The sequence below is a fragment of the Sinohyriopsis cumingii genome, chromosome 1 (genome assembly GCF_028554795.1).
Source record: "Sinohyriopsis cumingii isolate HCF-2022 chromosome 1, ASM2855479v2, whole genome shotgun sequence".
Taxonomy (NCBI): Eukaryota; Metazoa; Mollusca; class Bivalvia; order Unionida; family Unionidae; genus Sinohyriopsis; species Sinohyriopsis cumingii.
The window spans coordinates 123,447,421-123,461,714 of NC_142961.1; the positions used below are offsets into that span (position 1 = coordinate 123,447,421).

Sequence of the window (14,294 nt, forward strand, 5' to 3'; positions counted from 1 at the left end):
TCTCTCTCTCTCTCTCTTTAAGTGTCAGTCTTAAATCAAGTCTACTCAAATCTCTCCCGTATGCATATTAATATAAGTATTTTACAACGAATATGTCATAACTATCAGCAACTAAGTACTTTATAATTAATGCCATACTTGGACATCCTAGAAGAGATTAATCATTGACATGAAAATGCTGAGTGTTGACAAAAAAGATTAAGTATGATAATTTAATATAATTTAATTAAATAGATGTCTGAAACAAATCCAGTTTTCGTGATGGTTTTGGGTGACTGGTCATAATACCCATTAAAAGGTGAGATTATTACACACTCTGCAAATCTTACGGATGAAACAAATATATTAAAGACATCACAATTTCCTGTACGTTGAACAAGCTAAAACAATGGCGTGTACTGATGCATGTTGCAACTATCCTTATTTTTCTCTCACTGCATGTTTAAAGGATTTGAATGTTCACGCTTGGTTAAACAAACTTTAGATCGGCTTCAAATGTAACCCAATGAAATTTGTACAATACAAGTTAGTTTAGGTTAAGATGTAATTCTTTACTCATAGAGATGGTTCTATTTTTAAGCAGAAGTTTTATTTTGAATTGGAAATACCCAATCGGAAGAAATGGTTGGAAATATAGTGGCATTCAAAAGAAGTGACTTAAATGAGAAAAGATGACCAGGTTTTATTATATTACCATGTTACTGCACTCGCAAAGCTGCGAAGAACATTTAACAACGTATTATACAAGAACAACTTGAATGTTAAAACTTGGGTATAAATAGTAGAATATTCACATTTATTTATGAATCAAGAATAATAATAGCATGAACAATTCCATCTCCCTTTTACAGGCATTTTAGTCTACTACAAGATGTCTGTTTAATAGTGGTAACCACTTTTCTTTTACAAAAATATATCTGGATTCGAAGTTACAAAATGTCTACAACATCTGGAAGAAGTGGGTGGATTTTGTGCAATTTTTTAAATATCTTTCTTTGGATAGATTCTCGATAGCATTACTAAATCACTATTTTTATATTTGTGCCCAAGTTTCATGATTTGTCTTGAATGGTTTTGGAGTGATGATCCAGAAACAAAAATGAGCGATGGACCGATGGCTTGATAAAATATGTTCATATTGGATGCCCATTTTGCTTGATGGAGATGGTTACAAGTACAGTGCAAGAGAAAAATTATATTAATAAAATGAAACAACGTTTCTAACTTTGCAATATAATGCGATGCCCAACACAAGTCTCACTTCCAAAGATTATGCATATTTCTATAGTAAATGAGACCTTTCCAAAGTGATGGAAATTATATCATTTGGTAGAGTTTGCATAGTAACTTATTATGCTTTAAGCAATTCCGACGAAAACTGCAAAGATACTGTCTATATTCAAATTTAATTGTTCAAAAGATCGGGAACAATGCGCCATGATTGATGTCATTACCTCTAGTCTGTACTCATAGAATACGGGCTGTAAAATAGTTTGTTCCATCTGGAGACAAATAAGTCCAAGTCTAAATAATTGCAAAATGTAAAAAACTTCAAAACGTTGCTATAATTTCCTCAAAATCAAATCAGGCCACTTAAATATGAACAAAAATGATATACCTTGTCAAATTAATTTGTTCACTTCGAGTGGGGTTTTCTGTCGCAAATGGGTTTTGATTACTTCTGCAAGTACGGTCCAAAACCTTTTTTCCAACCTAAACTATTCCATTAATGGAAAGAAAATTTAACCAGAACTTTTACATATAAATACAGACATACCTATTATGTGTCTACCTGAAGCAATACTTCCGTAATTATGCTGACAAAGCTTTTCTTCCAAAATTTTAAAAATACGTACAAATTTAAAAATTCTGGAATGATCTGAAAATGTGATCATACCATCGCCTTGTGACTATGAAAAAGTGCGTATAGCTTGATGCTAAGTTCAACATTTTGTATGCTATCATGCCAACAGGATTACAGATGGACATACGGACGTGCAGATCACCTCAGAACACAGACCACATACGATCTATCAACCCATGAAGTGTACACATAATACAGATGCTAATAACACTTAGCTATGAAGAATGAAAGACAGACCGGAGGTAATGCACATCTGAGTGGGACTACTACAATTTGTTTCTTAAGTAAAGAATAAAAGAGTGTAAATAGACGGTGCCAGTAGGAATCTGGAAGCATTCCCACCCATCTGCTGGGGTGGTCTAGTCACAACTGGTCCTTGACTTCTTTTCTTGTCCTTGTAACGCATCAGAGGGAAAGGTTCTGATTGATGCATTGGTTCAGCTGATCACTGAATATTGTTACTGTGAGGTTTACATAACACCTAGCAGTCAGTCCAGTTGCCTTTTGTGCCACGTGAGATCAGTACAGATGGCTTGTAGTAGGCAATAATATCACAAACAAAAGTTTTGCAGCTGGCGCGCTCATTTCTAACGGTATCATTTAATGCAAGCGGTATTAGACCGTTATTAGCTTCTTTTTTTAATGCTGTTTTGGCAATTCTTTTCATTTATTTATTTTTCTTATTTTTTAATTTATTTATTTATTTATTTATTTATTTATTTATTTTATGTATTGGGTGGGTAGGCTAAATATTTCTCTCAGGTTATTTCTTATGATTATATTATTAAAGTGATAGCTAACAATGTTAAGTTCTGACTAATATGAGCCAATACCGATTCGATATTGTATAAGCTTCTGGAAGTTTCAAAATCAGCTTTACTGCTGATACTTCGTATTACTAATACAGCATTGTTCCTGGTTTGATTATTAGGTCTTCCGCTGTATGTTTCCGGATGATTTTATCTCAACCGGTGACGTGTTCCTATTCATTGTTGGGATAGATAAGTCATGAAATGAAACCAGTCTATTACATTGTTAATAGCAGTAGCAGTGGTACTCAAGTACTCAATTTTAGTCTTATGAGAGTTGTTTATGGGATTTAAACTTTTAACGTAGCTTTAACAATTTTCCAGTCATATCGCTACGATGTCTGCAGTGTGGCACTTTATAGTTATATCTAGCACTGGGGCATCATGCCACAGACCTGTAGCATCATGTCCCACCCAGTCACATTATCCCGACACCAGGCCGACCAGTTCTAACACTAACTTATTAGTGCTGAGCGCGAAGCGATGCAGCTGCTAGAACCATTTTCATAAGTCTTTATTATTACTAGACAGGGGTTCGAACCCACGACCTTCTGCATTCGAAGCGGACGCTATAACCACTTAGTAGGTTTTTTTTAAAATGTCCAACAACATTAGCTATTAAGTGGTCCAGCTGGGTAGGGGTACCACCTTTGAAAACAAATTCAGTACGTGAGGAAAAGTAAACCTCAATACTATAACATTTACAAGATGATTGTGTTTACTACTGAATACTCTAATGAAAAAACTCACTTTCCCATATATAGCAATATTATGCGAAGGTAATAAAATACCATTAGATCTATGCTGTAAACGTACAGATAGACGTATAGATAAACAATGTTATTAACATTATTACTTTTATCACTCCTTCACTCCAAAACGTCAGATCCTTATAGTCGAACGAATCTGTTTTAATAGATCAGTCCTTGACAAAGATGTATATATTTTCATCCAGTCTTATGATAACAGAGGGGATCCATCTCAAAATCAGGTTTTAACTAAAGTAAAACCTAAGACCATTCTGATTTATCAGAAGGATCCTTATTCTGGTATGTGATATTGGCTGTTTTCACGTACAACAAAGATAACTACAGTCTCCATTGTGCAGTCTGGTTCCTTTTGTTTATTTGCAGACTTATTTTTCCAAATAGTTTTCAGATTTACCAATATCTGTACAGTTACATGGACTAAATTCAAGTAACTACATGCATCTATTAAAAGTTGGGGCTTTTTATTCTCAAAATAAGCACCTGTTTTATGTGTAAATCATTTACAAATAAACTACACGACTACACTAAACTGCTATCAACTGCACATACTGAGTGAATATAAATAAATCCAAAATCTTCGTGAGGGCTTATAAAACCTCAATAAAAGTGCATAAGAAATTGTAACATCTTTATTTACTCGCCTGTTACATATATTATTTTGTCCCCTGCGGATTTTATGTTTTTACCGACGCCTTGGTCTAGTCCAACTGCAAACAAAAGAGACCCCGATATGCAACACCTGGCTTGGTTGGGCAAGGTAAGCTCCTAATAAAGATTTTGTATGTTTCCTTGTTTTGTTGTTATTTTTTTTTCAAAATCCACCATACATGATTCCACATTAAATTATTGGTGTACATCAGCTAAGCACATCGACTCTCTGATTTGTTTGGTTTCAGTCTGTTTTAAGGGATTTTGCCAGCTGGTCTTTATTGCTTATGCTGGGCATTAAGAGAAAAGAATCTTGCCCAAAGAACTCAGTGTTGTAGCCGACTATATCGTGCCTCGGAATTGAACCTAGTACCCTTGCATAGGAACCCGGCACTCTAACCACTGAGCTACCGCAACTTAGAAAACTGAGGTGAAGTAAAATATTAAGAATTTCTGTTTGTCCTTATGCAGAGACGAAGTTTATGTTGTGTTACATCAATGTTAGTCATCCTCTACAAATCAAGGGCTATGTAAATACATATACTTTTTTATCAAAGATTTTTTAAAGTGATCAGACCATTTTTTAAATATTTTAATAAAGTAGACACCGTTAAGTACTTTTATGTCTTTCATTTGTGTAATTGTCTCATTTGTATTTTTATATTTATTTTTTTACACTAAAGAAAAGAAAGGGGACAAAAAAATACATGGGAAGTAACTCACCCAAGCATAAACAACACAATATAGATTTATCTCGACTTGACCATTCATTATGTTGATATTATTTCTTTTTATTTTTATTTTATTTTTTAACTCTATAGCATTATTTGGCCAAGTGGGCAACAAATGTGATCTCCCTGTGGGTAAAAAAAAAACAGTACCTAACCACTCTATAGTCTGTTTGTTTTCATAAATGTATAAGATTGCTCGAAATTCAAGCCTTGTGTGTTTAAAAAAAGCACTTTCTAAACACCCTCATATCAATTTGTTTTCATAAATTTACAAGCGAGTCAAATGTTTCACCTCCCATCGACTTTTATTGTAAGCAACATAATTTCAGGATCCTGTTTATGCTCTTTTATGTCGCATTTATATTTTTATACGAATATATTCACATTTATCAATGAATTTGGAGGGTTTAGCCACACACGCTTTGAACTCACACAACACAAAAATTATTACACAGCAAAAGTGAACAAGAGAACAAAAGGTACCTTGCTAGAACAATGGGTCGTCTGATAAATCACTTGACCTAATTCCGTTCAAGTGAGTATCTAAGAACAATATACTAATTAAGAGACCATGGCGGAGGTCTTCATTTGGATGGTTTTACAAAGTGTGTGTGTGTGTGTGTGTGTGTGTGTGTGCCAAAAAGTAACCCACACAAAACAAATTTGTCTTTGAAGAATTTTGCCACCTACTTTTTGAATTAATATAACTAGAAGCCCATTGTATTGATATGCATTAAATGTCACCAACACAATAGCTAGTGTCTATCAGCCATTGACTAACAGCGAACTCGAACACTGTTCACTGATCTGAACTAGTATACTAGTACACTGGCAGATAGGTCAAACTACAGAATAACCTTACTAGTACGTTTGTAGAGAAACATACTTAAAGCATTAAATCCAGCCGAAGTTTTATATATCTGTGATTCAAATCATCGATCATTCATCAATTGCACTGAAAAATCTTGTGTTCCCGTGACTATTGTTATCAGCATCATAGGAACATCGACGTCTTCATGGAAGTAATGTACCAAGCACAAATCTGTGTTTGAAAGCAATCGTAATTTTATAAATAGGAAAGTGTCCCAATTTTAAACAGCACTCAGACGGGGCCTGTAGCCTATATTCAAAGAAACGCCAGGAAAGAAACAAAACAGCAATCTCAAGGTTCGACTTTGACTGCTAGAAAGTTCTTGATAGTTTAATTCTGCTTGTGAGTACGAAAAAATGTAAAAGCTTCCAGTCTAAAATGACATCTTGGAAGATTTTGCTATACATATAGACGGTATGTGATGATAAAATTTGAGTTGTTTAAGAATGGTATCTTGCTTTAGAATTCAATCCTTGTATGGACATCAGGTAGGGTACCGATTTTTGTTTTATTTTCTCATTGATATCTACCAATACAGTATTTTAGTAAGGTTCAAAAATGAGTACATGAGAACACAACAACAGTATTTAGGGTAATACATAAGTGAACCAGAGACGAAATAGTTTCTGGTGGAAAAAGAAATGAATTATCTCCCATGGAAGATAGAGGTGCATAATCGCAAGCTAATAATTTTACTTTGTTAAGATGTATATGATTTAGAAGAAAGAAAAAAAATCTAAACCTAGTCCCCCACTGGGACTTTCTGTCACACGACAGTAAAGTCATAACATGACTGAATGACCAAACTAATTTCTATTTATATCGATGTGTTTCAATTTGTGAAGGTATACAGCTGTCAGACCTAATTTCAAGCCATAGGTTGTCAAAAACAATACGTCAACACAAATTCTTACCAATCTAAATTCTTACGACATTAAATAGAGTTTTGTACGGCTGCATTTATATTTTAGTTAATAAAGTAGTGATGATTCCATTTACCTTGCAGCAACACTAATATAGACGCAAAAGCATGGCACATTGGGTAAGTGTAATTTTTTCCGGCTGCCATTTTCCATTTTCTCTCTTTTCCTTTGTATTTTTCTTTGTGATTTTCAAAAATCACTTTCTTTCATCGATCGCTTTTATGTGGTTACAACGATAAGTTGGTCATATCACAAAATGAAAATTAGTTTCTAGAAAGATTTATCAATGAACAGATAGATATTCAATGTAGGGAGCTAATAAATAGTTATCTAACAATTCAAGGGTCTTACTGTTTCAAATGCTTGAGTGTACGACGATTTGCACTACTTTAATGATGTTTGGATGCTACCCATGAAGTGGGAACGCCAACTCACTGTAAGTTTCCCCCTAATTAACATCATTATCATACAGGTTAGATAATCCTAGTACTTAATTCTCATTTGTACACAGTCATTCTGGATTATAACCTGTACAATAATGCTTTTTATTTATATTTATAAAAATTATGTTAGTATTATCGAACATTCTCCTGGAGAATCCTGGGATAGCATTGTCCGTTCTGTTTGCTGTATATTTGTAATCCTATCATTATTTGTATATACCTTGATTTCTGTCTTAGGAATCCGGAATGACCGTGAACAAATGAGAATTAATTACCAGGTCGATATGTGGGTGTGTCTGCTACGCAAGGATGTCAATACCACAAACTCTGAAACGTGGGGGGCGGGGGTGATGTGATTATGGTCGAGATGGTATAGGGGTTGATGCTTACAGGCAAGGCAATGGGTGCCTCGTTTACCCGCGGACATGGATTTGAATCTCTGTAGAGTGCGAATTAAAATTATCTAACCTGTATGATAATGCTATTTATTCCATGGTGTGTGTGTGTGTGTGTGTGTGGAGGTATGTACTAATTTACTGATTTACTAATATTTGTTTATCTATCTACTTTCAATACTTTTTTCATAGCATGGGGACTACGTGTCGTACTTGAATGTGTTCGACGAGAACAGCAACTTGGAACAGTTCGTGAATCAGTATTTGGTGCCAGACCCGAATTTCGTTGCCAGCTGCAATCCGTTCGTGGACCGTCTGATAGGGTTTATTCAGAAACACGCACCAGACAGTATGAAACCAGCTCGAGTATTCAGGGTGTGTATACAGTTTTCTTGCTGTATACTTTCTTTATTTTTTCAATCAAAGCTGGGGAGTAGAAAAACTTTGGTTTGTTTGGTTTAGTGTTTTACGGCACAGCGACACATGTGGTTATTTAGTGCCGAGGCAATTGGAGTAAAGTACCTTGTTTGAGGATACGCTACGATTGCTGGTATCAAGGTAGCAATACGTCAAGGGCTTTTAATGAGATAACTCTACCGATCTTGACAGAAGTTAGAGTTATCCTGTCACAAGAGATGCACTTTCACTGATCTATGACAGGTAGCCTTTTCAAAACAAATCATAAAAATACAAAACATTATCTAGCTATAACTTAATGTAATCTCGCATCTAGCTGAAGGACTACACTTTTTAAGCTTAACAGAAATTATAAGTCTTGGATAATACGCCAGTCTCAGCTGGCCTTGTTGTTTATTTATGAATATATTGTTCACTCGCATTTAGATCTACCCACACCCCCGTAGCTTCCGCAGTTGGTACCGCTTCACCAGCCGACTATGGCTGATCCTATATTTGGATTCTAACCCGCACCGTTTTGGTCTTGATATTAAAAAAAGGTATGACTTTTTAAAAAGCACGAGTCCGATTTTATAATTTTTTTTAACGGAATTATCTGGATCAGATTATTCGTACATTACCAAAAGGAGTTTAAAAACCATTTGTTTAACAATGTGATGATTTGTGTACATTTACATTTATATAAATATATAGGAAACATGAGTGCAATATGGAAATACGTATTTAACGCTATACTAGCTATGCAGTATTATAAAGGTGTTGATTGTTAAAAGGTAAATAATATATAAATGGACTAATTTGCAAACAAACGTTATTGTTGAACTGTATTTTCCACAAATTTGCTTTGATAAAGGGAGGATCTATTGGTAAAGGAACGGAGCTCAGAGATGAGACGAAGATAGAGCTGATTTTCTACGTGTCAGGAAGACATCGGCTTCAGGCGGTCGCTGATCAAATGGAGGAGCTGCTAACTGTCCTCGAACAGTACCTTCAGGTTATACATACATACATACATACATACATACATACATACATACATATATACATACATATGCATACATACCTATTCCTCAGGTGAAGATGCGGTTCATACTTTTGTAAAATAGAGTTTTTTGCTCTCTCTCTCTCTCTCTCTCTCTCTCTCTCTCACACACACACACACACACACACACACACACACACACACACACACGTGGAGCAACATTCCACCTCGAACTGATATTTGAAATAGGTCGAGTATACATGTCCGGATGATACCTGAATTTATTATAACATGTTAAATATTTACTTTATTACACGCAGTATTCAAAAAATTGCTCTCTAGCTTTATATTATCGATCTGACGTGTGTAATACATTTTAAAGGAAATAGATTACCAACCATCAACTACATTTGTCAAATTTTTACGAAACTTTAACCATGAATTATAATCTAGTTCCAGATACTTTTCCGTGAACTGGGTCCGTTCTATCACAGTGTCGATTGCTGTCTGCTCTGTTTATTTATGTCAAATCACTGTGACGTATTTAAACTTTTACCAAGATATGAAAGCATGCAATAATAAATAAATATTACTATTGACATCCCTAAAACATAGGTCATTCTAATATAAAGTCTGAAACATATTTGGACTGTTCAAAAGTATACATACAATGTAAACGGAAACTGGAAATTATGATATAAATCAGAAATAATGGTAGATGTAAAATAAAAATAAAAAAGCCTTTTAGCTCGCAATTTACAGAATTTGTGTAAAATATGGGTATGACAGGTAAATGGAGCAGAGGGCTCTCAACTTTGGAGAGAAATTTATAAACCCATTACGGTTATATTCATTTCTTCGCAACTTCACCTTATCAATCATCGTAAAAACACTTTGACTTCGTAATGCTCATGACTGTTCTCATTGTGCTGTGTTAATTTTCATTAATTTGCTTCCACATTTTTATTACTTTGCATGCAGAGCTAGGCAATCTTTATAGATGCATTTTATTGTATATACCAACTTGTAATATATAATCATGCCCCTTCCCTTCCAAAAAAGAAACAAACACCGATTGCTTTGAGTCTGTAAGTCACTTATCAATCATGTCAAAAAAAACCGCTGTTAAAGTCCTCATTCCTAAATATATACAGTACACAGAACAAATACGGTCTAATTCAAAATTAACTAATTTTTATGTCATTAAATATAAATGCTAGTATATATCAAATGTCATATTATTTACATAAAATAATTAACCTCTTAATTCTGATCAAAATTGTGTGTGCATTTGTTATGGTACATGTGTGTGTGTGTGTGTGTGTGTGTGTGTGTGTGTGTGTTTTATTTTAATGCAAGTCCCTTGAGTTTAAGTACTCGTTATCTGATAGTTGTATCCCCTTGATACGTATATGAATGTTCATTTCGTTAAACTTTGTCTGAGTGCGCATGTGTCTTATCTTTTTCTAATTTTATTATTCTAATGTTTCTAAATAGCTCATAAATTTACTATATTGACAAACTGTCATCTTCGTGCATACATACCGACCTTTCTAGCTACATGCACAAATATATACGGCTGACAGACTCCGTTTCTCTGCCCAAGGACTTGATTAGATCCAATACAGAATGATCGGAAAATTCTAATTTACTTGCGAACGTAGGGCACTTATGAAACTTGTTTGGCAAAAATACTTTGATGGCATAAAGCTTCCATCTTTGTGTATCAAAAAGGTTTATATCGCTGAAAGAAAAGCTCTGAATTTGCTACGAAAATGATGATTTACTAAACTTTGCATGAACGGAAGCTTTCCTGGTCAGTGAGCCAGGACTGATCAATGCTTACACACACACACACAAACACACACACACACACACACACACACACACAAACACACACATACATGCATGCATGCATCTATGCATACGTACTATCATTTTGTTCTACTTTTGCAGCATTACAGAGAATGCCGTTTTGTACGCAAAACGAAGCAGGCAGTACACGTAGATCTATTTTGTCACGGTGACCATGAACATCGGGTGGAAATACTTCCAGTGTATGACGTTTTACAGGGTAAGTATAGTCTTTTGTCAAAGATTATTGAAACCGCTATTTGTTCATTCTACTCTATCTACTCAACAATTGTGTGACGATTAAACCCATCGAAGATAAAGATTAAAACAACTTGCAATCATTGCTGCGCTTGTCCACTGCAAAATAAAGTAAAGCATGGAGCTGGAGAGGGAAGAAGAAAACTACAAAGATCATAAGGAAAATCACGAATTAAAATATTTTATCAGATATGAGATGATTTTAGATCATTAGTTGTAGATGTTTTATATATGTCTCTCACTTACAAAATATTAAGAACAGGAAACGAGAGAGTAATATCCAAACTTTTGGTATCGCAATGTTGTGCCATGTGGTGTGTGTGTGTGTGTGTGTGTGTGTGTGTGTGTGTGTGTGTGTGTGTGTGTGTGTGTAGTCTTGTAGGCGTTTTCGGGGGCCCTGAGTGGCCGAGTGGTCTAAAGGGCTCACCGTTACGGATCACTGCCATCTCACCTCTGTCTGCGTGGGTTCGAGTCTCGGATTCAGCCAATGTGGATATATGAGAAAGCTTGCCAGTAGCTTCTCGAGGGTCGGTGGTTCTTTCCGGGGATTTCCCGGTTTCTTCCTCCACCATTAATACTGGCCGCCATGTATAGCCTATCGCGTGCTGAAAAATGGCGTTAAACCCTTCAACAACAACAACAACAACAATTGTAGGCGTTTTCATGTCTTGGTTTCAGTGCTATAAACAATACGAATTTTTCTTGATAAGTGTTCTCTGAAAAGTTGATAGAAATTTATTTATCATTTTGATTTTTGCTTTGCATAACAAGCTACAGGCATATATAGATGTATCATTTTGTGTGTCATTACAGAGAGATAGAAACTGTGCTTTAGCTGTAGTATTATGTAGCTATATTCATATCTTGTTGTTAGTCTTGTTATAAGTCCAAGTATGGTTGTATTGACTCATGCCGGGTTGTATTTTCACGAGGCATCGCCGAGAGCCTATACAATTAAGAGTTAACCGGAACGTCTGACCAAAGACCTATAACAAAGTGAAGAGAAAACACATTCAGTGACATTTTTATTAATCATCCATGTCCTTCAATAACCGTATGACTTCCACTATAAATTGAAAACATTCAAACCCGTTCCAAGGCAAAGTTATCATCATCATCATCATCATCATCATCATCATCAACCCTATCACCCAAGAGGTCGTTCGGGCACCACAGATGACTTTACAACCAATTCTCTCCATCTTTCTTTGCTCTATGCTATCCTTTTGGAATCTCCAAATCCCATGCATGTCCACTCCTTAATCTTGTCTTCCCACGGCAAAGCCTTTTTATGACTCTTTCTATGTTATTACGTAAAAGAAGGTCCTGTATAATGTATTGTAAAAAGCATTCTATAAAACCTGGCATAATCATCCATAAAAAGCACTCGATAAGGTATGGCATAATCACGTGTAAAAGCACTCTGTAAAGCCTGGCATGATCACCTGTAAAAAGCACTCTATAAAGCATGGCATAATCACCTGTTAAAAGCATTCTGTAAAGCCTGGCATAATCACCTGTAAAAAGAACTCTATAAAACCTGGAATAATCACCTGTAAAATCACTCTCTCAAGTATGGCATAATCACCTGTAAAAAAGTACTCTATAATGTATGGCATAATCACGTGTAAAAATCACTCTCTAAAGTATGGCATAATCACCTGTACAAATGTACTCTATAAAATACGCATAATCACCTGTAAAAAGCACTCTATAACGCCTGGCATAATCACCTGTAAAATCACTCTCTCAAGTATGGCATAATCACCTGTAAAAAAAGTACTCTATAATGTATGGCATAATCACGTGTAAAAATCACTCTCTAAAGTATGGCATAATCACCTGTACAAATGCACTCTATAAAGTGTGCATAATCACCTGTAAAAAGCACTCTATAAAGGCTGGAATAATCACCTGTAAAAAGCAATCTATAAAGCCTGACATAATCACCTGTAAAAAGCACTTTATAAAGTATGGCATAATCGCCTGTAAAAAGTACTACATAAAATATGGCATATTTACCTGTAAAAAGCACTCTATGAAGCCTGACATAATTACCTGTAAAAAGCACTCTATAAAGCCTGGCATAATCACCTGTAGAAAGCACTATATAAAGTATGGCATAATTACCTGTAAAGAGCACTCTATAAAGCCAGGCATAATCGCCTGTAAAAAGCACCCTATAAAGCCTGACATAATCACCTGTAAAAAGCACTCTATATAGTATGGCATAATCACCTGTAAAAATCACTCTATAAAGTACTGGCATAATTTTACCATCAATTCTCTCCATCATTTGCTGTTTTCCACTACCCCTTGGGAATCTCCAAACCCCACCTCCTTTTATGTCTGCCTCTTATTCTGCACCCTCTCACTGTGCGGTGCAAGATGATCATGAGACGTGACAGTACCGCTTCAGTTTGCGTTTTCCACAGTTCTCAGGAGGTTTTCTTAGGGTGCGATGGCTTGATGGATCTTATCGTGGACCTCTTTATTGGTTATGCCTCCATGTGTGAGATGCCCAAGATATTGCGGTAGCATCTCATTTCGAAAGTCTGAATCCTGCTTTTCACATTTGCTGTGAGATTCCATGTTTCACAAGCATACAGAAAAATGAATGCGACAATAGAGCGCATCAGCTTTATAATGGAACCAAGAGCAATGTTGTTGTCCTTCCAAATTGATTTCAACCTTGTTGGTGCTGCTGTTGTCTGGACAATCCTGGAAAGTAGTTCTGGTTTGGAGCCCTCATCTGTGATAATTGATTTCAAGTATTGGGATCTTGTGACTATTTCCAGCTTCTGTCCACTGTTCTTTATCTTTGAACTTATAACATTAGTGTTATTTGTCATCATTTTGGTCTTTTTCGGCGCTACTCTCCATAAAGTATGCTATGGAGATTTTGTCGAGGCACTCAACCAAATCAGCCAGTTCTTGTTCATACCTTGTCAAGTCATCAATATCATCTGTGAAGCGCAGGTTGGTGATTGTTCTTCCTCCAATGCTGACAGCAACATTATAATCTTCCAAGGCATCATCCAGTTTTGAAGAGTGTGGATAATAGTAGACATCGATGTCTGACTCCAACTTTTGTTCGGAACTAATCTCCTATGCTGTCATGCTATACCCTGTCAGAAGCCTTCTTGAAGTCTGTGAAGACGTGATATAGATTTCGCCAATGCTGGAAACATTTCTCGCAAAGGAATCTGTGATTGGAGATTTGTTATGTGGTCTCCTTCCTGCTCGGAAGTCTTCCTGCGCTTCAGCAATAATTTTCTTTGCTCGAGGCTTTATTCTATTGAAAATTATCTTCAGCATGACTTTGCGCA

General features: G+C 35.6%; 1 protein-coding gene across 1 annotated transcript in view; it reads left to right on the forward strand.

The window, feature by feature from the left end:
- The window catches only part of LOC149807796 (2'-5'-oligoadenylate synthase 1A-like), a 41,155-nt gene that overhangs the window by 17,656 nt on the left and 9,205 nt on the right, over nt 1-14,294 (forward strand). Inside the window, exons 4-7 of the mRNA XM_089960459.1 lie at nt 4,563-4,621; nt 7,647-7,829; nt 8,725-8,865; nt 10,810-10,927. Of these exons, the coding sequence (XP_089816585.1) occupies nt 4,563-4,621; nt 7,647-7,829; nt 8,725-8,865; nt 10,810-10,927 (501 nt within the window). The remainder of the gene's footprint in view (nt 1-4,562; nt 4,622-7,646; nt 7,830-8,724; nt 8,866-10,809; nt 10,928-14,294) is intronic.